We start from the raw sequence: 26997 nt of genomic DNA, 5'->3' as shown, positions 1-26997 counted from the left end.
TCTCATGAGGGTTAAGAGGGTTAGTTCACTTGATCGCCAAAATATTTATGTGCCAATACCAGACACCTCATGACAGGTAAGAGTCAAGTTCCAATTTTATATATTTGCCCACTAAGTCCAAGACTTCCAGAAAACTTTGTAGTACTAAAACACATGAATAACTTTTGATGCACAAACTGCATTTTGAAATGAAGCTTCTTAGCAAGAAAATGATCCTCAATTGAGTGTGACTACAAATTAAAAGGAAAATATAAAACTTTTGTTCCAGGATCTTCACATATATTTTATAATGCATATAAAATGTTTTACTGAGTTGCCCAGGGAGGGGATTTCACAGAACATCAGAAAGGCATGTAGAGGACAGGGGCAGTACCTTTTCCACCACTGTCTCCTGCAGTGCCATCACAATGCTTTTGCAAACAAACAATAACATTCACTGAATTTAATTGGAGAGGTTATATGGAACACATACGAACAACTCGATATAGCATATAAATACTGTATAATACACTTACATAGTTTCAAAGTCAAGATAGATAGTTTATTCAATGAGGTAGATAAAAATATCCAAAAGTAAAATCAAAAGTAAAGCATTTTCTAAACTGTCTACAGATTATGGGTTTATAATGTATCTTTGAATTTATGTAGTCAATGTTAAATGTTTCCATAACTCGTCTATTCAAGCAGTTTTCAATGTTTAGTACACATATTAAAGATTTTTATTTAGGCAAAAGTAACCACTAAAAAGGTATAAAGCAAAATAATTCGTTTTATTTCTTAAATGCCTACATATTTACAATCATAAAAATTTTCATGCATTATAACTTATGAGATACTACACTTCCAGTTATTAAAAATTAAAAATCTTAGGAAACCTGATTCAATTAAATTATAATGCAATGAATGGCTGATCAGAAAATATCAAGTTACTATTATTAGCTTAAGATTTTATCATAATCATGAACAGCATTTAACCATGAATACTTTCGTCTTACTTTTAAAACTATACTTACACTTTTTAGATTAAATCTCACATTGGGGCAATAAGACTTTACTGCAAATTATAGTCACATATGGAAGGGAGCTTTTTAAATTCAAGGTTTCATTATGGTCCATAGTACAAAGATATATTTTCATGGGGGTTACATGATGGATAGCCAGCCAATGAAATATGCTAGCAGAGGGTAGTAAATTGCCCACTAAGCATGCACTGAGCCAACAGACTAATTTAAAACATGGTAAGTCCTTGATTGTTGCCAGCTTTTCTACAAGGTTCAGGTTCTCAAAGGTCACTGAATTTTATAATTATCTCCAAACAATTTTCTTCATGGTCATTTAAGCTTTGTCTAAACAGCTGAGTATGTTGCCAAGCAACAATACCATCTCCTCTGCTTAATTCTGCTTCCAAAATAACTTCAGTGGCACCAGAAAAATCATGATAGGGGCGAAGAATTTTATCTGTTGGAAGAAAAAAAAATAATAACATTTGCTTTTGAAACTTAAAGAAGACAAAGAGATAGTCTTGGAATGTATTTTATATTTTATATACCCTTACTTGGTAAAAATCAACCCTTAAAAAATATATATAAATACAAATTATTCTTTATGGAGGAAATGTGTCCTTTGAAACAAAGAAATGACTTTTCTTCTTCCATTTTTGTTCCACAATAAAAAACATAAGCCCTTCTACTAAAATGAGGTTATACAGATTTTAATTAAAAAAACTCTTTTTCTGTAATAGCATGAATAACTCTTGGGTATGAAAAACTCAGAACTATATCTCAAATAAGGACAATTACTCTTCAGAGTATTAAACACACACTGCCTGATGAACTCTCCAGTCAAACGCTTACCTCCTGACAGTTCCACTTGGGCTGTATCAGAGCGCAACTTCCACTGAATTGTTCCAGTCTCAAAGGTCTGGCTACTTGTCCTAATGGAAATGCTATTTACTTTCAGGCCTACTGACCCAGACTCAAACTTCCAGGAAATATGAGCATAAGATGATCCTTCCTTTCGGGCTAAATATACCTACAGAGTGGGAGGAAAAAAGGAATTGTTAGAAATAATAGTGTAGAAAACCTAGATAGTCAGAGTCTTCTTATCACAGGATAATGGGTATTAGAAACCTAATTTTTCCCCACTGAAAAAATTTTTGCTAACATTTAAAAATTTTTATTAGTTTTTCTGACAGTTATTTTTTGCTGTAGAAGAAAGATATTATTTAAATACAGGTAGCCCAACAAGTACACCCTTAAAAGAAGGGCTGCATGCTAACAAAATTTTGGTAAATCATATTCATCCCCCCCCCCCCCCGAAGCTGGAAACGGGGAGGCAGTCAGACAGACTCCCGCATGCGCCCGACCAGGATCCACCCGGCACACCCACCAGGGGGTGATGCTCTGCCCATCCGGGGCGTTGCTCTGTTGCGACCAGAGCCAGTCTAGTGCCTGAGGCAGAGGCCATGGAGCCATCGCCAGCTCCAATGGAGCCTTGGCTGCAGGAGGGGAAGAGAGAGACAGAGAGGAAGGAGAGGGGGAGGGGTGGAGAAACAGATGGGCGCTTCTCCTGTGTGCCCTGGCCGGGAATCGAACCCGGGACTCCCACACGCCAGGCCGATGCTCTACCACTGAGCCAACCGGCCAGGGCCAAATAATATTCATTTTTAAGTTAATAAGTCCAGCTATTTAAAGTAAACTTTATGACAAATTATGATAAAAATAGAGTCCTTTAAAAGCAATTATTTCTTAATTTCTCTTCTTTTCAAAGTCTGGATTTTCAGATAAGCTTTCCTGGAGTGAGATGGGCCATATCCTCTAAATGAAAAAATAAAATAAAGTAAAATAAAATACCCAGTCACTGTGAAGTACTGGTTGAATAAAAGGTGATATCCAGGCTTGCCTTCTCAATAGTGCAGCCTCCATTCCTTCACCATCGATGCCTTACCACTCTGAATCTGTACTGTCTAAGACATCCAAGTTTACTGGCTGCTTGCACACGACCTCCTCTCCTAGTTTTATCTACACTCTTAAAAAGGATGACACGAAAACTGATCTCCGGCCACGGTCTCTCCCAGGCACCTGCACACACTCAGGCTCGACACCTGAGGACCTGACTACTTAATCATTAATCCTTCGTGTCCAAACTCCCCACAAGAATCTATGCATTAAAAAAAATAAACCTTGAGGAAACTAAGCCCTTTCTTCATTTACACTGCACGTACTACTACAGTGAGGACATTATGCTCACCTATCTTCAAATGCCTAATTAAAGCTTTTAAAATCCTGCTTCCTTCATATCATTTGCCTGGTCTAGAATGTACAGCTAGCCCCTGGCTCTCGCACTAAGTCCAAACTTTCAGCTTTCTTGGTCCTCCAGAATTTTATCCCGCCTTGAACTGCCAATATTCCCTTACTCAAATGTAACTAGTTTATTTTTGGTGTTCTTGGATGACCAAACCAAAGCTCTGCAGGGAACGTGTTCTAAATTCACAGGATTTTAAAAATACTACTTAAATATTAAAAATTTGTGCACACATACATATGCTTTTAGAAATGTCAAATTTACACCTCAGGGACAAGTAGCTAGAAGTACCACAGAAAACACATGCATGAAAATGTCCCAGCATTCCACTGATATTCTGTCCTACTCCTGGTTAATTTTGTCAGTCAATCTAATTTCAAAGTTTTAAAAATCAGTGAGCTAAAGACTGTAAAACAACTAAACAACCTCCATCCAAGGAAACTGGTTTCAGCTCCTTCGGCTACATGGGTATAATCAACTGTTGTTCGGGATGACAACCCTCAATGTACGGAACTGTCAGCTGCTCCAGTGAAGTTCAGGGCAGCCTCACTGCAACATCCTCCAATGCTCACGTGTTCCTGCGCTTGCGCCTCTTACAGCTGTTTGTAAGGAGAACCTGTGCTCAGAATTGCACGAATGCTTCCTGGGAGTCGTCAGTTCCACCTACCCTCAACTACTGGCCCCCCATAGCTTAACTAGGCCTTCAAAGAAGTGGCTAGAAAAGGACATTACCTGGAGAAGACGATCCCAACAGCACGGTTAAAGGAAGAAAGGGTGTTGGAAGGACTAAGACTGGGGGAAACATTCTCAAGACAGAAATACATTCAAATTCATATCTTAGTATATACTTCTTTTTTTTTTTTAAAGTGATTTTTATTTTATTTTATTTATTTTTTTATTCATTTTAGAGAGGAGACAGAGAGAGACAGAGAGAGGAGAGAAAGACAGGGGGGAGGAGCTGGAAGCATCAACTCCCATATGTGCCTTGACCAGGCAAGCCCAGTATTTCAAACCGGCGACCTCAGCATTTCCAGGTCAACGCTTTATCCACTGCGCCACCACAGGTCAGGTTTAGTATATACTTCTATGTAAAGGACTCTTAGAACTCAGCAGTTTCAATGTCCCCCCAAAAGGGTGGGTAGAAAATATGATAGGCTGAAGTCAGGTTAACTTCAAATTTCCAGCTTCCCCCAAGAACTGTTTTAATTGTACCATGTGGCTCTGGGCCAGAACTGTGGTTTTAATTGTCATAGCAGGTTTATACTAGTTGTTAAAATGTCTGAGAGAATTGTTTATCCTAAGACTTAATATTTTTTCAATTCTGAAGGCATCAGCTTTTAAGACTCTAACAGTTAAAGGACAAAATGGATCATCATTGAATTCATACATGCTTAACAGTGCAACATACTGTGAGCAAATAAAAGGTCTCAGACTGAAGAAACAGTATGTGGGGAGAAAACAGACCCTATATATATATATACATGGAACATTCTTTTTTTTTTTTTTTTTTCTTTTTTGTATTTTTCTTAAGCTGGAAATGGGGAGGCAGTCAGACAGACTCCCACATGCCCCCGACCGGGATCCACCCCGGCACGCCCATCCGGGGCGTTGCTCTGTCGCAGCCAGAGCCATTCTAGCGCCTGAGGCAGAGGCCACAGAGCCATCCTCAGCACCCCGGCCAACTTTTCTCCAATGGAGCCTCGGCTGCCGGAGGGGAAGAGAGAGACAGAGAGGAAGGAGAGGGAGAGGGGTGGAGAAGCAGATGGGCGCCTTTCCTGTGTGCCCTGGCCGGGAATCGAACCTGGGACTCTTGCACGCCAGGCTGACATTCTACCACTGAGCCAACTGGCCAGGGCCCACATGGAACATTCTTATCAGATCTTTCACAGAATATATTCTGTCCCAAGCATTTCAACTCAGCCTTTAGTAGGAATGTGAATACTCAGTTTGGTAATTTGAAATGTACCAGAACAATAAGATTTATATAAACCTCCAAATGTGGTCCTGTAGATGTATAACCACAGAACAAGAATTTTAATTTATTTAGGAGAATAGACTGTAAGCTCTCATATATTCTATTTTTTTTGTTAAGACCCCCCCCCCAAGAAAAGCACTCTTGTAACTGTTACGTGTACCTAGCTTCTTGAAGTTATGGTAGACAACATTTTGCCTCTTGGCTTTTAAAATTCATAGGTGTCATTATCATGTATGGTTCTAAATGCTCATTTTTGCAACTTATGGGACTACTAAGAGGTGAGTGCTGCTACACCAGGGGTCCCCAAACTTTTTACACAGGGGGCCAGTTCACTGTCTCTCAGACCATTGGAGGGCCAGACTATAAAAAAAACTATGAACAAATCCCTGTGCACACTGCACAGATCTTATTTTAAAGTAAAAATAACAAAACGGGAACAAATACAATATTTAATATAAAGAACAAGTAAATTTAAATCAACCAACTGACCAGTATTTCAATGGGAACTATGCTCCTCTCACTGACCACCAATGAAAGAGGTGTCCCTTCCGGAAGTGTGGCGGGGGCCGGATAAATGGCCTCAGGGGGCCGCATGTGGCCCGTGGGCCGTAGTTTGGGGACCCCTGTGCTACACCTACTTTAGCAGTGGTGAAATTACAGAAGTCATGGAGTTTTTCTCCTACAGACCGAATCTATACAGCACCCCCAGTGACCCACCCTTACCCCTCTGACATCTGTAAGGACATGTAGGAATATCACAACCTGTGGGTGGGAATAAGGCCATGTGTCTTTGGCTTGAAGTCTAAGTTATATCACTCACAATGTACACAAATGAAACTTGGCCTTTGGATTCTAGCTATAACCTCTATTTTCAAGAACAATTTACATGTCAGCTTTTTTATGTAATTCACATTCTATAGAAAATACTCACTTGAGATTTCCTAAGCACTACTACATGCCAGGCTGGTTTGCCTGCTGGTGTGAATTCCTGGAGGTCTGGTTTCTACTGCACTATTTGCAGGTGTTCTCTAGAGTGCTCTAAGAATTATTCTTCTGCTTAGGCTACTAGGGTTAACTCTGATTCAGTTCACTGTACAGCAGGCGCCCTGTGGCAATCATTCCTACAGGTTTCCAGCAGAGCTGGAATACTGGAAGGTTCTCTTCCAGTATTTGGAGAGATCTTAATTTAATACTGGTAAACTGAGGCTGCTCATGAATCTTCTTTCTGGTTACTCCACTTTATCACTGAAATCAAGCATGAATCACTCACTGTCCCCACTGCTTCTCACTTCTTCTATTTGCAGCTTCTGGAACTGACCTCTGGACCACCAGAGGGATCATGTCCTTTCCTTGCCTGAACTCTCTCATGGATTCCTATTCTGTAACTGCAAGGGAATCCACATTCCTGGGGCCTGACCACTGTGTGCCTCCCTACTCCCATTTCTCACTATTCTGCCCCATATTTCGTACTACTTAACTCTTCCCAGGACACACCCGGCGTTTCTCTCCTCAGTGCTTTTGCATATGCTATTTCTCATGCCCCCAAACACCCTCCCCTTCTAGATCCGGCCCTTCCACTGAGAAACTCCCACTCTTCCTTCTCGTCCAAAAGCCATCTCAGATACTACTCCTGCAAGGTCTTCTCTTTTTTAAAAAAGACTTTATTTATTCATTTTAGAGAGGAGAGAGAGAGAAAGAGAGAGAGAGAGAAGTGAAGAGCAGGAAGCATCAACTCTCATATGTGCCCTGACCAGGCAAGCCCAGGGTTTCGAACTGGCGACCTCAGCATTTCCAGGTCGATGCTTTATCCACTGCACAGCCGCAGGCCAGGCCCACAAGGTCTTCTCTCAAGAAGGGACAATAGCTCTTCCTTCTGTCCTCTCGTATAGCATCCTATGCTTCTAGCATTTACCTTACTAAACAGTTGGTCCATGCATCCTTCTCTTACACTAGTCTATGCTCACCCTGGGGCTTGCCTCTTAATTAATTCAACATTATACATCTAAGTGCCAAGCGCAATGTTTGACAATGTGCATGTTTCCTGAATGACTAAATGAATTAATTCTTGACATAACTGCATACATAAAGAAGTGCTAAAATGACTCTAGAGACAAAGAGAATGATAAAATTGCTCTAAAATGCAAAGTATCAAAGAACATCCAAGGGACAGTTTGAATGAAGACAGGGTTTACTACGGTGGCCTGCAGAGCCCTAGGGCTCTGTAGAATTTATGCCACATACACTCAATTGTTCTTTTCTACATTCACCAAACTTCACTAATCATTTTTTTATAGATTGATAGATAAATGAATACTGAGAGTAGTACAAGAGTGAGTAGAAAAAAAACAAGGCCTCTGCTTGGGTAATGTTTACAATCTAGAAGGCAAGAGACAAATAATCTCTTTTCACACATATCTGTTGAATAAATGTCATCGAGGAGAGGTACATGGTAAGTCAATAAGGGGGAAGTGAATCCAGTCAGCTGGGACTGGAGGGAGTAAGGTATAAACCAAATTCTAAGGACAAGAATAAGCTAATCTAACAAAAAAGAAAGTCCAGGAGGTCCTGCGGAGGGCAGAAGGTAGGCAGGGCAGTTACAGCGCAGGCAGCTGGGAAGCAGCATGGCACAGGCCAGAGGAGAAGGCAAGGCCAGACTGGGAAGAGACTTGAAAGTTTGGGAAAACTTTTATGGCGACAACAGAGAGAGAATATCGTTGAAAAATGAGGGCAGATACAGGGAGACTAGTTGGGAAACGATTAACATCACTTTTATCAAGGTGTTATCACTTGCCTCCTAAAAAGTATACTAGTCTTCTTGACTTAGCTTTTCATATTCCTCTCAAATCCACACACTGATGAAGAATGTACTTGCTAAGTAGGACAATGCAGTGAGCCCCTGCTCCCAGAGGCTACTTCTCTGAGAGAGTGGGAATCTGTTCTAATAATGCGAGAGCAGGCTGTATGGGCTGTGTCTTGATTCCAGGCTGGAGACTACTGAGGAAAGGTGTAGTGAGAAACAGGCTTGAGAAACAGTCAAGGTGAAGGTGTTAAGTACAAGGTGGCAGTTACAAATAGTCACAGGGCTGTAAAGCATGGCATAGGGAACAATATAGTCACTAATATAGTAATACTGTCTATGGTGCTAAGTGGGTACTAGACCTAATGGGGGGATCACTCAGTAAATTATACAAGTGTCTAACCACGATACTATATACAACAGCCGAAACCAATGTAATACTGAGTGTCAACTGTAATGTGCAAATTAAAAATTAAATAGAAAAAACATGCTGCTTCTTTCTTTCTTTTTTTTTTTTTTGTATTTTTCTGAAGCTGGAAACGGGGAGAGACAGTCAGACAGACTCCCGCATGCGCCCGACTGGGATCCACCCGGCATGCCCACCAGGGGCGATGCTCTGCCCCTCCGGGGCGTCGCTCTGCTGCAACCAGAGCCACTCTAGCGCCTGGGGCAGAGGCCAAGGAGCCATCCCCAGAGCCCAGGCCATCTTTGCTCCAATGGAGCCTTGGCTGTGGGAGGGGAAGAGAGAGACAGAGAGGAAGGAGGGGGGGTGGAGAAGCAAATGGGCGCTTCTCTTATGTGCCCTGGCCGGGAATCGAACCCGGGTCCCCCGCATGCCAGGCCGACGCTCTACCGCTGAGCCAACCGGCCAGGGCCCGCTTCTTTCTATTGAGTGAGTGTAGGTAGACCAGTGTTCGGCAAACTCATTAGTCAACAGAGCCAAATATCAACAGTACAATAACTGAAATTTCTTTTGAGCGCCAAAGTTTTTAAACTTAAACTATATAGACAGGTACACTGTTATTAACTTAACTAGGGTACTCCTAAGCTGGCCTTTGCGCCCGCACTCAAGGGGCCGAAGAGCCGCATGTGGCTGGCGAGCCGCGGTTTCCACCACTGAGCTGGACACTTCCCTAACTGGGGACATGCTGCTACAGAACCAAAAGTACTAATTTAGGGAGAAAATGCAAGTTTTGATGGCACTAAATTACTTCTGAGCTATTTGTCTCTACAATATAGTTGAGATTCTAATATTTTTCATCATTTGGCACTAAATATTGTAACTGAAAACTAATTCATTCAATTTCTAAAAAGATGCCCTTTGTAAAAGTATATCAAGGCAGAAACTTTACTCCAGTAGGAGCCTTTTTTCATTTAACGGCCTTTATGTCTCATTTACATTATTTAAATCTTTCTCACACAATACACCCTCTCTGGACACAAAGCTCTATTTAGAAATCTCAAAACATGCCGAGTTCTCCAGCTCTTGCCCTGCTGTTCCCTTGCCTATGAACACCTACTCATACTTCAGCGTCCAGCTCCAACGTTTCCTGCCTTGTGGAGCCGTGCCCAGAATCCAGAGCCAGAGCTGATTGCCCCTGCCTCGGTGTTTCCATAGTGATGTGTTGATACCCTTGTTATAGCACTCTCCATCGTGGTTAAGATTGCTGTTTCTGCTTTGCTTTCTCCTCAGGCTGTGAGAACAGAAACTGTACCTTCATCGTGTTCTCCATGCAGCTGAGAGCAATGCCTAGCACAGCCGGCACTCAGTAAATGCTTGTGATGAACCAATGAGTGAATAACACAAAGGAGAACTAGGCCAGACAGCAGGCCCACTTCTCTGCACGTCCTGTTCTTCGCAACGCAGCACAACTTCTACCATTCCTTTCTCATTGACACTGCTGGTTAGGGAAAATGGCATGCTAGACCAGTTTAGTCCTTGGGTAAAAATCATCTATTTTTGTTCAGAAAAACGTTTAGGTTAAGGATAGTCTTCTAGAAGAAGTTCAGCACCTCCTATCAACTATATAATCAATTAAATACAGATTAAAAATTTAAATTTTATCTAGTTTTATTTTTTATGCCCTTCTTTAAAAAAGAAAATTCCTAAATCTGTAATTTTAATAATGCTGTAAGTTATTCTTGGTTTAATACAAAAAGATCACCAAAATAAGTTTTACAACAAAAATTTATGATTAGGGGGAGCAGGAATTTCATCTCTGTATGTCTTCTGTACTCTGATTAATTACTGCCTAGTACAGTGATAAGCATACACACAGTAGATGCTCATAACACTCGCAGCTGTTAATCTGTGACTCACTCTTTACTCTATCCAATGTCTTACAAGTGAACAACTCCCTTCCCATTCAAACATTTGGCAAGTTAACTTTAAAAGCACCCTATGAGTTCACTAACTCCTATGAAAACCTGTCAGTAAAATGGTTAGATCTACTGAGGTCACCTGAATAGCTTTGAGTTTATTTTTGACGCTTTGTCTACAGGGTAGGGCAGATTAAAAGCAAAGCCTCTTACTTGTTACAGATAACATGTGACAACATATGCAAGGTGGCATGAAAAACTACTATAGTCCTAGTAACCCATTCCTTTATTCTTTAAGACAGAGTAGAAATAACTAATATTACTGCTTATCTATCCACATTATTATGAAATGAAAGTTTGTGAAATGGTTAGCTTTTTGCCTGTATTAGGCAATCAATACATATCTGTGAGAAAAATAACAATAACTTTATATGTTTATGCAAAAATTAGTCACATGCATTGGTCATATACTTAATCATACTTTCCCACAAGAGCATTAAGTTCAGCCTCTTTGATGAAAAAATAAAGATACTTGTTATAAATGCACAAATTTCCTACGGTCTCTTAAGTGCTGGGAACAGAATTTTCTTTTACAGGTTTTAAGGAATACTAAAAGCAATTTGGACATATCTGTTTTCACATTATGCATAACTGAAAAATGCAGCCAGTCTGTATCTGTTTAAACAATGCCAGAGGTTTTAAACAGTTTCATGCATTAGGTTACCATGTTCCAGTCTGTTTCAACTTTTCTGAATATGGATTCCATTTTCCACACACCGTTTTCCCATCCAGAAATGGTCTCATTATTACTTGAAACTCGAACATAATGATCTTTCACAATATTATAACAAAGGTGAAGCTGTTTAGAAATCTTCTCATTTTCAGAAGGGATGAACACGGTTTCTTTTTTCTGGAAAAAAAAAAAAGAATTAGTTTCTCAAGGTAATGAGAGATATATGTATCTATAAATTTGGGATGAGGGAGGGGAGCGGGTAGGAGGGAAGAGAAGAGAGAGAATGCTATGTATAATGGTTTCAACTTGAATGAAAAATTAGTGCCACTGAACAATTCAGAAAATATTTTATAGGTTAAACATAATGAGTATAATGTTGATAGAGCATCAACTACTACAAGACAGAAAAGATTTCTAAATAATAGCTCTGACTTATATTTTTGTGATTCTGTGCTCACCTAAATTCATTTATTTTTCTTCATTTCCATCATTACCGTCTCCTATTATCACTGTCTCCTAAAACTGACTGACTCCCAGCTTTCAGGTTTTACCCCTTCTGTCCATGCTCCACATAGTAACGAAAGTGATTTTTATAAAAAGTCAATCGTGATATGCCATTTCCTTGCTTACCTCACTGCGCTGACTTCCACTGCACTTCAACACTAACCCTTTACCAGCACCGACAGGGCCCTCCATCGCCTGTGCTTGCCTGCTTCTCCAACCAGATCTCGTGTTCCTCTTCCCTTTTGTCTCTGACCCCACCATAGCACTTCAACACTAACCCTTTACCAGCACCGACAGGGCCCTCCATCGCCTGTGCTTGCCTGCTTCTCCAACCAGATCTCGTGTTCCTCTTCCCTTTTGTCTCTGACCCCACCATAGCACTTCAACACTAACCCTTTACCAGCACCGACAGGGCCCTCCATCGCCTGTGCTTGCCTGCTTCTCCAACCAGATCTCGTGTTCCTCTTCCCTTTTGTCTCTGATCCCACCATAGTACTTTTCGTTTAGTTCTTCAAAAAGGCCCAGCTTGCTTCTGCCTCAGGGCCTTGACACGTCTCTGCTGTCTGAAATGCTTGTTATTCCCACTTTTCACATATTTCATTCTCTCCCATCTTTCGAGCCTCAAGCTAAAGACATTTCCTCAGTGTCCCTTCCTGATCCCCTAAGGTAGCAGAGTGCCTGGGAGCTTGAAACAATCATCTGCATGTGTGCAATTACTACAAAAGCTCATGTTTTACTTTAAAATTCCAGGCAAATTGTATACTCTAGCCTCAAATAATCCATGGTTGTTTTAATATAAAACAGTCCTCAGAAACCCTAAAATCACGGAGTAAATCTCAAGTTTGAGAAAGATGATATATTTCTAAGGTCTTTACGTGTCACTGACACAATGGTCCCTCTCCCTTAGACATGGGCATAGCAGCATTCTGGACCAGATCATTCTTTCCCGGGGGTCAGGGGCTACCCTGTCCTTGCAGGTTGGTTAGCAGCACCCCAGACCTCTGCCCACTTGATGCCAGTGGCATCCCTCCGCCCAAGTGCAACAACCAAATATGTCTAGAAACTGCCCATGTCTCTTGGAAGGCCAAATCATTCACCTCTGCAGAGCCACTACTTTGGTCTGTGTTAATGTTTTGCTACAGTGTTTACTAATCAGTCAGGATAGTAGGCAATGCTTTTGTTGTTAAACACTGGGTACTACATATTATGCAGTATATAAAAACTACAAATGTACAAAAATCAGTAAGAATATATATATATTTTAATTTTATTTTATTTATTCATTTTGAGAGAGGAGAGAGAGAGACACAGAGAGGGATAGAGAAAGAGACAGAGAGAGAGAAGGGGGGAGGAGCTGGAAGCATCAACTCCCATATGTGCCTTGACCAGGCAAACCCAGGGTTTCGAACCGGCGACCTCAGCATTTCCAGGTCGACGCTTTATCCACTGCGCCACCACAGGTTAGGTAAGAATATATATCTTAGAGACAGAAAGAAAAAATAATTATATGTATGTATGTGTGTGTATATACATCACTGTATTATGTGTACACATAATCACTGTATTATGTCCACACATATTATGAATACACCAAATCACTGTCAGAATTGCAAAATAACGTTATATGTATAAATAAGAAAATAATTCCCTAGTAGAACCTGTGAATATTACTGCCATAAAAGTAAAATAGAAGCAGTTTATTATTTTTAGAAACTGGTATTATAAGTTAGTATACTTACACTTCAAAACAAGCATGTACCAACAAAGATATTTCAGAGTGGACAAAGCCAAGATGAAATAAAATTTAAAGTGGCATTATCCGCCTAACCAGGCAGTGGTGCAGTGGATACAGAGTTGGCCTGGGACGCAGAGGACCCAGGTTTGAAGACCCAGGTTTGAAACCCCAATGTTGCTGGCTTGAGCATGGGCTTGTTAGTTCGAGCGTGAGATCCTAGATATGACCCTCTAGTCACTGGCTTGAGTCCAAAGGTTGCTGGCTTGAGCAAGGGGTCACTGGCTTTGCTGGTGTCCCCCCTGCCATGGCCAAAGCACATATGAAAAAGCTATCAAGGAACAATTAAGATGCCACAAGAAAGAACTGATGCTTCTCATCTCTCTCCCTTCCTGTCTGTCCCTGTCTGCCCCAGTCCTGACCCCGGCCTCTCGCCCATTCTCAAATAAATTAATTAAAGTAGCATTATCGGCCCTGGCCGGTTGGCTCAGTGGTAGAGCGTCGGCCTGGCATGCAGGAGTCCTGGGTTTGATTCCCGGCCAGGGCACACAGGAGAAGCGCCCATCTGCTTCTCCCCCCCTCCCCCCTCCTTCCTCTCTGTCTCTTTCTTCCCCTCCCGCAGCTGAGGCTCCATTGGAGTAAAGATGGCCTGGGCGCTGGGGATGGCTCCTTGGCCTCTGCCCCAGGCGCCAGAGTGGCTCTGGATGCAACACAGTAACGCCCCAGAGGGGCAGAGCATCGCCCCCTGGTGGGCATGTCGGGTGGATCCCGGTCGGGTGCATGCGGTAGCCTGTCTGACTGCCTCCCCGTTTCCAGCTTCGGAAAAATGGAAAAAAAAAAAAAAAAAGTAGCATTATCTACTACATATTTTACAAAGGATAACTAATTGTTAAAGGGAAAAGAAAAATATATGTTACTAAATATATGTTATATGAAAAATACCATGTATGCAACTGAACAATCTGGAGTAAGAATGACATTAATATTACATAAAATCTTTTAAATCTAAGATTAAGATAAAACCATTCTTTCTGGAAATAATATCATCAGTGTTTTCTTCTTTTTCCAACTTATTTCAAGGTCTAGTTCCATAATTATTTAGGACTTACATTTTTCATTTTAACTTTAAAGTAAACATTTCTAAAGAGGAGAATGGTATTTTAAATCCATGGCCCTAATATAGTCTTCAGTAATTGAGAAATTAAAAAATAAATCCAAAAGGGGAAATGATCTGAGCCTCTGACCCAATTCATATTTTTAAATTTTAATCAACTTATATGCCATACAAGAGGAAGCACACCCATCCATAAAGAGAAAAAGAAAGGAAGACCTAAATAATATCAATGTTTTAAATTGAACACAGCTGTGAATTAAATTAGCTCTTTTAAATTGGCTTCATTTAGATTTATACTTGTAACTTGCCCTGCATCAGCAGTGATTTGAATTATTTGTTGAATTTAGATCTTACAATTCCATGCCTGAACCAATACATCCAACTGTCAGCTAAAGATGCAGGGATAAATTAAAAAGCAAATAAAGTTACTGGGGATTATTTACCCCTTTTGGACATATTTCTTTACTGGAGAACAGAGTTGCAACAATGGCAAATTTAGAAAAAGTAGATATAAAAATTTAATTTGTTTTGAACTGTCAATATTGATACTGTGATAGGTTATTTTTCTCTCAAGCATTTTTCATTGCATATCATCTTAAACCTTCATATAAAATATACTGGTCACAAACATTAGGGGGTATTTTATTACTTCATACTCATTTTGAAAGATCCCCTAATTTTTGCGAGCAGTATAGCTGGCATTCTCTCTTTTTCATGTTAGCAGTTCTAGTGATATATAGTATTAATACATTGTGCTTTTAATTTGCATTTTGGTGATAATAAAGCTGAATACCTGTTCTTTACATTTATGGTGCTTGTGTAAGTCTTTCAAAATTAGATGTTAATGTGTTTAAAAGAGTCCTGTTTTACCTTTTTTTATATATGAAAATTTTATAGTGGGAAAATAATAGAATCTGGGTAATTCAGCTGATGAAAGTGATTATTTCTTGTTATATTCTTGCATATATCTGGTATTGGCTAGAAATTATTTCTGCTGGTGTGATTACTATTATGTCATCAAACTATTTTTATCTTTATTTTTTAAAATTCAGTGTGAGGAGGGGACACAGAGACAGATTCTTACATGCCTCCTGACCAGGATCCACCTGGCAAACCCACTAGGGGGCGATGCTCCACCCATCTGGGGCTCTTGCTCTGTTGCAACTGGAGCCATTTTTTAGTGCCTGAGGAGGAGGCCATGGAGCCATCCTCAGCGCCCGGGGCCAACTCACTCTCATTGAGCCATGGCTGCAGGAGGAGAGAAAAGAGAGAGTGAGAGAGAAAGAGAGCACGAGAGAGAGAGAGGTGACAGGGGGAAGGGTGGAGCAGATGGGCACTTCTCCTGTGTGCCCCGACCAGGAATCAAACCAGAGACATCCACATGCAGGACCGATGCTCTACCACTGAGCCAACCAGCCAGGGCCTGTCGTCAAACTTATTTTAAGATACCTCTCAATCTCCCCAAATTAAATAATGAACAATGGAAATATAATGCCTACAGTTAGAGCCTAGCTGAAAACCTCTGTAATAAGATGTTAAGAAAGTACACTAGACTGTCCCTTGCCCTTAGGGATTTTAAAGTTGACACACTAGAAAATATGTGTATGTCCTGCATATCCCCAACTAAAATGTGTAAATATATTCACTGAAAACATTATGTGAACGTTCACAGCAGCACAATTTTTAATAGCTAACACCTAGAAACAACCTAAAAAAATCAATAGTTGCATGGATAAATTATATGTGTATACACACACACACACACACATTCATAAAAGGCAATATTATACAGCAGAGAGTAAACATACCATAAACATGCAACAAGTATGAATTAACAATTGTTGAAAGAAATTATCCACAAAAGGCTAAGTATATACACAATTACTCACCTAAAGCAGAATTAATAGGCAAAACTAATTAGAAACCATGATAACGGTTACTCTTAGGGTAGAAGGCAGTGACTAATAGGAAACTCATGGTTGTTTCTGAGCTTCTGATACTCTATTTCTTATTCTGGTTACATGGGTCTCACTTTGTGAAAACTTGTTCAGCTGTATACTTATAATTTGTGCATTTATGTAAATAGTTCAGTAAAAGTTACATTACACTCAAAACTTACATAAGGTAAATTTTAAAATCCTGTTTTAAAATGCTTTGCTAACTCAAATACTTGATGAGACTAATATCTCTTTTTGTGAGTGTGACGGAGGCAGAGAGAGAGAGAGAGACAGAGAGAGAAACAGATAGGGACAGACAGACAGGAAGGGAGATGAGAAACATCAATTCTTCATTGCGGCACCTTAGTTGTTCATTGATTGCTTTCTCATATGTGCGTTGACTGGGGACTGCAGCAGACCGAGTGACCCTGTGCTCAAGCCAGCAACCTTGGGCTCAAGCTGGTGAGCCTCTCTCAAGCCAGATGAGCCCGTGCTCAAGCTGATGACCTTGGGGTCTTGAACCTGGGTCCTCCACATCCCAGTCCCACGCTCTATCCACTGCGTCACTGCCTGGACAGGCGAGACTAATAATTCTTGTATGTGATTAGACTATGTCAGTCAATGATTCTCTTCAAATGTTTACATTTTTTAGTTATTAAGCTGAAAAACTAATGGCCAATGCATTTTCTTCAATAAACTAAAAGCACAGTATAGGAAGCAGGAAAGTGAGATTATCATGCTATAACAAATTCAATACCTCTAGACCCATTTCACCTCGGGCTACTCTCCAAGCCACTGACCCAGATATTCTCCCACCAAGTTCTCCAGGTTTCGGGGTCTTGGGAGATATGAATTCAACAAGCTCCACAATGATCCTCTGGAGAAGTTCTTTTCTTCTGTTTTCGGACAAAGATATTTGCCTCTGCAATTCATGTTTTAAAAAGAAGTCATTAGGGTTAGGAAAATGTAGAGATCCATCTCTATGTAAGAACGTACTGAAAATATTTGTATCTTAAGGCAATCTTGAAAGAAGTAACAAACTTTAATTTCTTATGTATAATCATTTGGAAAATAAAATGAAAACTAGAAAGTTCAAAATAATTTTATAAAACTTATGTAAAAAAGATCATTTTATACATATATCCAACTCTCCGTGACCTTTACTATTCTAGATTTAAAATGATGGTATCAAACTATGTTTTTGGCCACAATAAACTAGCTTGTGTCAGACCAACTGTCCTGCTGAGAAAACCGAGAATAGTAGAAAACATACACATAGACATACAAGTTCAAACCCCTCTTTGAATGCAACAGAAAACTTCCAATGTAAACAGAACTGAAGAAGATCCCAAGAAGAAAACAAACCAAGGTGAACCAATTCCACGCCTCTCTCCCTGCCAGGGCTTCGCTAATTACTAACTGAAATGAGGAGCGCCTGAGACAGCATGCACAAAATGCAGGCGAAATCACGGAGAAACAAAGCTGCATTTTTAGCAGGAACAAAGTGCTGGCCAGTAACAAGCTGGAGTTCAGAGCCTTCAAAGGTCAGGGGCTCTAGAAAATACTCCAGGTTTTCAGCTGAGGATCACTGAAGGGCTGGCTACACATAAGAATTCCAAATTCACTGACCACGTGAAGGTGACCCACCCCTATTCTAATTGCCTTCCAACAGCAAAACTAGTTGCTTGATTTTTAAATTATAAAAAAAACCCATAAAAGTATACAGTAAAATAAAATTTCAGTATTACTAAAGGGGCATAAAATAAAATCAGAATCTTCCCTCCTGTGCTCCTAGGTGTTCTTGGAAGTAATCATTGTTAATAATATCCTTTGCCTTGTTTCAGAAATTTCCATACTTGAACAAGTGTGACTGTGTTTGTGTGTAATTATATTCAAGACACAATAACTTGGACAAAGAAAACATACTTTTGGTCAAGTATTGTATATACTGAAATACTGTTTCACTGGACTTTAAGAGACTTGACAATTTAATGTAAAAAGTACAATATTTAAAATAGGTCATCAAAATTTTCAATTAACAAAAAGACATTTAACATTAAAATATTTATGCTTGCAAAAAAAGGCCACAACTTTTAAATTTAAATGTGTTATGAACCAGCTCTTCATTATATAAAAAGTTCCAAATGTCCTCTCAAAAATGACAAATGCCCATCACCTACCTGCTTATTAAGTCCATTAATAGTTTCTCGAAGTAATTCTTCTTTAATCAGAGTTCTTCTTGAAATTACCTCTTCATGTTTACAAGAATATCGCCAAGTGACATCAACCACCTCAAATTACAGAATACAAATATTTAACAAGATTACAACCCATCAACCTTAACTACCTTGAATGTAATTCTTAAAGATAAATTTTTAAATACTAATCTTTGTTTAAAGTTTAAAAACCCATGGGGTAAAAACATAAAATATGCTTTTTATTCGTTTTCTGACAGCCACACTTTCAAGAAAGATGGAATAAGATGTTTTCAGTCTACTAAGCTTTGTAAAACTTATCTCACAAAATTTAACAAATAGAAAATTTCCCATTTTTACTATATAATATTGACATTATAGAACTGATTTCTGACAAAGGTGCAGAAGCAATTCAGTGGAGAAAAGATCATCTTTTCAACAAAAGGGGCTAGAACAATTTCATTATCCATATGCAAAACAATGAATTTCAATCTTCAGCTTGGACTATATACAAAATTAACTCAAAATAGATCACAGACCCAAGTGTAAAATTAAAAGTATAAAACTAAAAGAAAACAAAGGAGCCCAACCAAGCAGTGGAGCAGTGGATAGAGCATCAGACTAGGATGCAGAGGACCAGGTTTGAAACCCCGAGGTTGCCGGTTTGAGCGAGGATTCATCTGGGTTGAGTGGGGCTCACCAGCTTGAGTGTGGGGTCACTGGCTTGAGCATGGGATCACAGACACAACCCCATGGCCACTGGCTTGAGGACAAAGGACACTGGCTTGAAGCCCAAGGTCACTGGCTTGAAAAAGGGGTCAGCTGGAGCCCCCCAATCAACGTACATATTTGAAAGCAACCAATGAACCACTAAAGTGACACAACTATGAGTTGATGCTTCTTATCTCTCTCCCTTCCTGTCTGCCTGTCCCTATCTGCTCTTTCTCTCTCTCTCTCTGTCTCTGTCACCAGAAAAAAAGAAAAGAGAAAGTCATTGTGTTTTGGGTTAGGCAAAAATTTCTTAGATACATTATCAAAGAGCATAACCCATAAAAGAACATATTGATAAACTGAACTTCATCAATTTCTTTTCTTCAAGATTATTCAGAGAATGAAAAGATAAGCCACAGATAAGGAGAAATTTTTTTGCAAAGCATTTATCTAATAAAGGACTTGCATTCAGAATATATATATAAGGAACTCTCAAAACTCATCAATTAAAAAATAACCATTTAAAAAAAAGGTGTCCTAAAAAAAGGAGGACACATGGATGGCAGAGAAGCACATAAAAAGATGCTCGGTATTATTTTCCATTCAAGAAATGCAAATGAAAACCACCAAGAGATAGCACAAAAGGGCTAGAAATAAAGAATGAGACCAGACTCAATGTCAGTTATCAAAGACAGGAGAAAGTGCAAACTCTCACATACTGCCGGTGAGAATGTAAAACAGCAGTCACTTCGGAAAACAGTATAGCAGTTTCTTAAAAAGTTAAACATACACCTACCATATGGTCCAGCCATTCCACTTCTAGGAATGTACCACAGAGAAAAATATTGTATGCCCCGTATAAAAACTGCTGAATGTATATAACAGCTTTATTTGAAATAACAAAAAACTGGAAAGCAACCAAATGTACATCAGCAGGTGAATGCATAAACAAACCATGGTACATCCATACAATGGGATATTACTCAGCAATAAAAAGAAACCACTGTTGATACATGAAAACAAAATAATTACACCGAGTAAAAGAAACCAGACTATCACATCCCTTCCCCACCAAAAAGAGGATACGCATGCTCCTTGACTTGTGATGGGGTTACATCCCAATAAATCCATCATAAGTCGGAAGTATTCTAAGTTGAAAATGTACTTAATACCAGTACACTGTAGAATATTGGCAATTTCCCCTGTGGCTGAACAGGTTATTGGAGCCGCAGGTCACTGACGCTGCCTAGAACCATGAGAAGATATTACATATCACTGGCCTAGAAAAAGATGAAAATTCAAAATTCCAAGTACAGTTTCTCCTGACTGTGTATTGCTTTAGTGCCATCATCAAGTTGCAAAATTTAAGTCCAACTATAGTTAAGTCTACAGTCATAAGTATGCCATATGTACATTATATGATCCTGACTACATAAAACTTTAGAAATGCAGATTAATCTCAAGTGAGAGAGCAGATCTGTGGTTGCCTGGACAGGGACAAGCAGCAAGAATAACAGAAGGACATATGGCAACTTCCAGGACCTGTGGATATGTTCACTATCTTCATTTTGTAAAGGTAGTTTCATAGGTGTACATAAATGACAAAATTTATTGAAATGTACACTTTAAATACACGCCACTCTTTATATGTCAATTACACTTTCTTTTTTTATTTTTTTACAGGGACAGAGAAAGAGTCAGAGAGAGGGATAGACAGGGACAGATAGACGGGAACGGAGAGAGATGAGAAGCATCAATCATCAGTTTTTTGTTGCCGTTGCAACACCTTAGTTCATTGATTGCTTTCTCATATGCGCTTTGACCGTGGGCTTTCAGCAGACCGAGTGACCCCTTGCTCAAGCCAGCGACCTTGGGTCCAAGCTGGTGAGCTTTTTTTTTTTCAAGCCAGATGAGCCCGCGCTCAAGCTGGCGACCTCGGGGTCTTGAACCTGGGTCCTCTGTGTCTCAGTCCAACATTCTATCCACTGCGCCACTGCCTGGTCAGGCACAATTACACTTTCAACAGCTATCAGAAAGGTTTATTTTATTCTTAGAGAACAAAATTTTTTCTCTTATTTCCTACCTCATCTTTAGAAAATGCTAGGACATAGGAAAGTTTCTTGCCCCACCCCACTTCATAGAGGAGTGGCTGGTCACAGGCGTCTTCACAGGCGTCACAGTGCAGCCACCGCTGCTGGGAAGAGGAGTAGACTTCCGTCCAGACATGGTCTGCTCAAGGGAGAGCCAAGACAGCAACAGGACAAAATGAAAAAGTGTTATGTTTATAAAACCAGAATGACCCCCAATAACTATATACAAACTCCTAAGGCAAGAACCACAATGAACTTATTTGTAATAGTCTAAATTTTAGTTAATAAGACCGAACATTTTGTGGCACACAAGTCTAGAGAAGACTGTTCTCTGTCTCTTCGGAATCTTTAAAAATATGGAATAGGTCCTTTAACGTTGCCAGCTGTGGGCTTCATAAAAAATGTGAACTATAACTTAAAAAATGTTGAACTTATTGAACAATAGCATCAAAAACATAGGAATCAGTCTGCTAATGTGAAGAAGCAAATACCTTTTGAAAACGAAATCTCTCTCAACCTTTAAAACCGAGAACAGAAAGAGGTCTACCAGGACCTCTGGTTACTGATGTTCTATATTTGATTGTAAGAGAACTTAAGTAACTATCGACTGAAGGTTTCGTTTCATTATTTAAAAAAACCCAACAAAACACTAGTGAAACACTAAGAACAAGAAAAACAACTTTTAGCACGTAGACAATACGTGAGTACATTTCTAAATAAGAACAATATAAATGTCACATGGCTTTTATTATTTTTTGGTATATTAAAATTTAAGATTACTAAATCTTTTATGCTAATCCCTACAAAAGTGAAGATTTCTACAGCACATTACACATGTTCTTATCCACAAAGAAACACCATTACTAGAAATGTCATGGTAAATTATTAATAAAAGAATGTTTACAGTGCAAAGTACTAGGCAATATGCTAGGTGCACTAAAATCTTGTTTCTCCACAAAGAACCCATGAGGTTGGTATTATTATTATTTTACAAAGGCTCAGATTGACAAGGCCAAATAGTGACAGAAAATGAGCCAGACTTTGAACCCCAATCTGTAAGTGTGCAAAGCCCTACTCCTCTCTGCATACCCCAGTTCTGTACCTGTGTAATCCCAAACATAGCGAGCTTCAAACCCTAAGGCTCGGCAGCACAGTGTAAAACAATTGGCCCACTCGCCACACCGTCCACACCTCGTTTCCAAAAGTTTCTCAGGGTCATTATACCTGGTTTTAAATAACAACAAAAAAGCTTTGATTCGTTATCAAAAATAATTTTTAAGATTTTTATATTACATTGGTGCCAAATTAGTAATATTTTAAATTAGTACTATTAGTAATATTTCTAATTGCATATTTATAATGATTAAAGAGCCTATGGTATTCTCAGAAAAAAAAGAGCCTAGAATATGTGCGGCAGTATGCTAGAATCTTTGGTAAAAAATGACATACAGTGGAACAGCCTTCAAGGAGTTTTCAGTTGTAAGAGGGAGAAGGAACGAACACAACTGACTTGCACACACAGAGGAACGTGACACAGACCCACACCAGGTGGGTTAGTGTCGCAGGACAGTGGCTGGGGAGGAGAGGACAGCTGAATTGGAACCGGCCTTGAAGGACAGACAGAGATTCTCCAGGAAATCTGCTTTGAGCATTAGTATTATTACCCTAACAATTAGTGTAATGAGCTCATTGTATTTAAAAGGTAAACAACTTTAACAGACTACTCAGTAAAGCTCTTAGAGCTTAGTTGTATTCATTTTTCTTTAAAATACTATTTTTGTCTCTAATGATCATTTTAATTGAAATTTTATTCTTTTCAACTACTTACAAGGTGCTCGTTAATTTGGAAGTTGTTTTTTAAAAGATGTTTGCTATGTCTTCAATTATAAAATTATCACTAAACTGGAGAACAGCAAATTCTGCATTTGCATTAAGGAGGATTCTGCCCTGATTAGCTAAGCGGGGAAAGTGCCCCCGCTGAGCAGAAATGTGGGCCATGAGACTGGGAGGGGACACAGCTGCATGAACCAACTGGCTCTGCAGTGACAAGTTTATCTTCAGCAGATACTCTCACTTTAGCTAAGTTAAATGAATTTATAATTTAGGTAATTAAGTCATTGAAAAAAAGTTGTGAATTTACATTAAGTAAAACAGAACGAGAGCAACCTATCCTTCCATCTTCTGTACACGACTTGTGCCAAGTTGAACGGCCCCAGGGCAGACTCTAGTTAACAGTGCTCCCCATCCCAACCCTGTACAGAAAGCAGCTAACAGTGTAACAGCAAATGTTTAGAAAGGAAAAAAATAACACTGTATAAATATCTGTTAGCCTGTGCCCCTCCACACTGCTTCGTCAATTCACAGAAAAGTGCCTAGAAAAAACTGACAGGCGAAGGATTTAATACATATATCTTTTACCTTCAAATCTTTGTAAAGTATCTGTGCAAATGTATGCCGAAGAAATAACGTGTACAATTTTTAGATAATCACTGGATATTGTGTTTATCCTACAGTGTGTATATCATAAATGTCATCGGGCTGGTTCCTAGCTAGGACAGAACTGAGTTCCTGAGGCCCCCCAAAATTAGGTATTTCAAACACGTATCTTTTCTTGCCTGATGGTACAACCAAACTTTACAAGTATTGCTAATTAAGAAAATCTGATAAGCTTATCAATTAATAGAAAAAATTAACTGAAAAGTTCAATTTCCCTAGTTTAAAATTTAGCAATATGAATGTCAGGTTAGGCAAGGGAGGCACCTAATTAAAACAAACTTCTGTAGTTAATAAAAAAAAAATATATGATGGTATCATACTTATACCTTCCATATTACCATCTAATGATTAGTTTAAGTACAGCATTGTATTTACTATCACAATTATCATTATTATTATTATTATTAATGCTGTTAGTTATTTTTATATTCTATCAAGTATTATTAAAGTTATCAGAAATTTAAAATTTATGTATTAAAAGAATACAAGATTAACAGCATTAAATGCACTAGGATAGTACTCAATTTATATTCAAGAGCAAGAGCCAAAGCATTTTTCCTATAAAAAGACAGAGAGTAAGTATTTTAGACTTTGTAGGCCATATCATCCCTGTTGCCAGTATTCCTCTCTGCCCCTGTACTGTAAAAACAGTTCTACACCATACATAAACAACTCAGCATGAATGTGTTCCAATAAAACTTTATTTACAAAAATGGGATGTGGGCTGGATTCAGCCCGCCAGCCCCAGGTTGCTGATCCCTGCCCTAATAAAAATGAGGATTAAAAAGTTCATTTAATTAATAAAAACTCTCTTCTCCCCATTCCATGCAGTGATCACTCTGACTCGATTGTTCAGTGGATACCCACCTCGGGAACCGATTGCTGAACTGGCATGCATCACAATAATGATCTTCTACTCTGTTGGCACCCCACTTTAGTTCCTCAGGGTTGGGAAATAATGTTTCACCTCTAGACTTAGTCTTGCCACCACATTTGCTGCACAAAATGTCATTCACCCATTGAAAAAATTCTTCCTTAAACCAGTGTAAAAGCTCCAGCAAAAGAAAATCCTCGTCACTTATATGAGCACCTGAGAGATTAAAACAGAACCAAGTAAGAGCTAAAGTTGACAAAAACTAAAAACCCAGGTTTCTCAAATATGGGCTAAAATATATGAAAATATAAGATGATCTAAAATGTCTGCATAAATATAGATGCAAGAAGAGAATGTCAGTATGTTGTGAACTAGGCTGAAATACAGTAACACACCCTGCACATTTAAAACGGGAGGACGTTGACCACTTTGTACCCTCTCTGACTGACACTATATGTTAACACTGAGTTGGACAATCTCTCAGGAACTATGGTTAGTTTGGTATTGATCCTGGAACACATGGGAGGTAAGAAAAAAGAGTCTGATTTAGAAAAACACCTTAAAATTATTACATTAAATTTGTTCTCAGGTATATATACAAATAAACATGAAACGATCATAAAATCACCAGCAAAAATCACAAAATACCAGACACTTTAAAAATAATCCTATTAATTTTTCTATCAAGTGCTTCAACATACAACATAATCCATCTATGGATACTCTCCACTAAGCACATAAAAACACTACCATGTCCACACTGTATATAACAACCCTAGTAAGTGAGTATGACATATAATATTATATCCACTTTAACAAATAAAAACATCTTACTTGACCATATTCAAAGCTATGGTATCTGGAACGAAGGAAAGGAGGAGGGGAAAAATTTACAAGAACTATACAGGGAGCTATTATCTCTATATGATGTTGGTCATGCCTGTTTGATATATTCCATTCTATTCTTGTATTTATGTTTTACATATTTTGAAACAAAAAACTATAGAAAAAACTACAGAGAATATAAAAAGGCAAGAAACTTTTATTTTTCTGGATGAGAAAACTCAGTATTCTAAAGTTCTTAATTCTCCACGAATTCATCTGTCATTTAATGCAACTCCAATCAAAATTATAAAATAACTTTTGATAAAATTTGACAAGCTAACTACAAAATTTGTGTCGATAGAAAAGAATGCACAAAATAGTCAACATAACTTTGCATAAGAACCATGACATAAATTTGCCTACTATATATTACAAAATTCTAGTGATTAAAATATTGTGATATTAGTGAAGAAGAGACAGTAATCAATAAGACAAGAGTCCAGAAAGCAGATTTTTAAGTGATAAATCATATTTAATAAAGTTAGTCTTTCAAACTAGTTCTAAGACGATGGACTCTTCAATAAATTTTACTGGGACAGGTAGCTATAAAAATAAGAGATACCTATTATACTTCATTTATCCTAATATGAATATATATATATTTTAGAGAAAATACTATAAAAGTAATGCAAGTTACAACAGAATATGTTTATGACTTTTAAGAATATGTTTATGGCTTTATTCAAGGCAAAAAAATGTAAAATAATAAAGAAAAATTTCCTAAAAAATTTGTAACTTTATCAAAATATACATACACTAAGTGAAATTAAACAAAGGAGGGGGCAGTAACATGTCCAACAAAGAAAAGATAAGTACCCAGAACATATTAAAAAACTTCTACAATCAGTAAAAATATTAACTCATGAGAAAAATTCAAAAAATCCATAGAAGAAAAGTTCAATAATTGCATTAAGTGAAAATTAATACTCTCAGACACATATGGTATAAATTGGAAGTCTATCTGTTTGATAGGATTCATTACAACAAACACATTACACACTCGTGACACTGTTATATCCATCTAAGAAAAACATTTGTGCATGTATATCAGGAGGCATGCTTTACAACAGGAATCCCCAAACTTTTTACACAGGGGGCCAGTTCACTGTCCCTCAGACCATTGGAGGGCTGGACTATAAAAAAAACTATGAACAAATCCCTATGCACACTGCACATATCTTATTTCAAAGTAAAAAAAAACAAAATGGGAACAAATACAATATTTAAAATAAAGAACAAGTAAATTTAAATCAACAAACTGACCAGTATTTCAATGGGAACTATGGCCTGAACAGGCGGTGGTGCAGTGGATAGAGTTGGACTGGGATGTGG

General features: G+C 38.6%; 1 protein-coding gene across 2 annotated transcripts in view; it reads right to left on the bottom strand.

The window, feature by feature from the left end:
- Positions 1-751: 751 nt before the first annotated feature.
- NGLY1 (N-glycanase 1) overlaps positions 752-26997 on the bottom strand; it is a 56289-nt gene continuing 30043 nt past the window's right edge. The window contains exons 5-12 of one of the 2 annotated variants that reach the window (XM_066246069.1): positions 24774-24996; positions 22513-22634; positions 21404-21549; positions 18595-18705; positions 17172-17336; positions 11119-11304; positions 1854-2031; positions 752-1458 (exon numbers count right to left, since the gene is read on the bottom strand). In XM_066246069.1, coding sequence (XP_066102166.1) covers positions 1283-1458; positions 1854-2031; positions 11119-11304; positions 17172-17336; positions 18595-18705; positions 21404-21549; positions 22513-22634; positions 24774-24996 — 1307 coding nt within the window. In that variant the 3' untranslated portion in view covers positions 752-1282. The remainder of the gene's footprint in view (positions 1459-1853; positions 2032-11118; positions 11305-17171; positions 17337-18594; positions 18706-21403; positions 21550-22512; positions 22635-24773; positions 24997-26997) is intronic. The other variant, XM_066246071.1, reaches the window with a different exon arrangement.

Source organism: Saccopteryx bilineata, chromosome 10 (genome assembly GCF_036850765.1).
Source record: "Saccopteryx bilineata isolate mSacBil1 chromosome 10, mSacBil1_pri_phased_curated, whole genome shotgun sequence".
In the NCBI taxonomy this organism is placed as follows: Eukaryota; Metazoa; Chordata; class Mammalia; order Chiroptera; family Emballonuridae; genus Saccopteryx; species Saccopteryx bilineata.
Note: the sequence above shows the minus strand (reverse complement) of the source record. Positions and strands in the feature narration are given on the sequence as shown.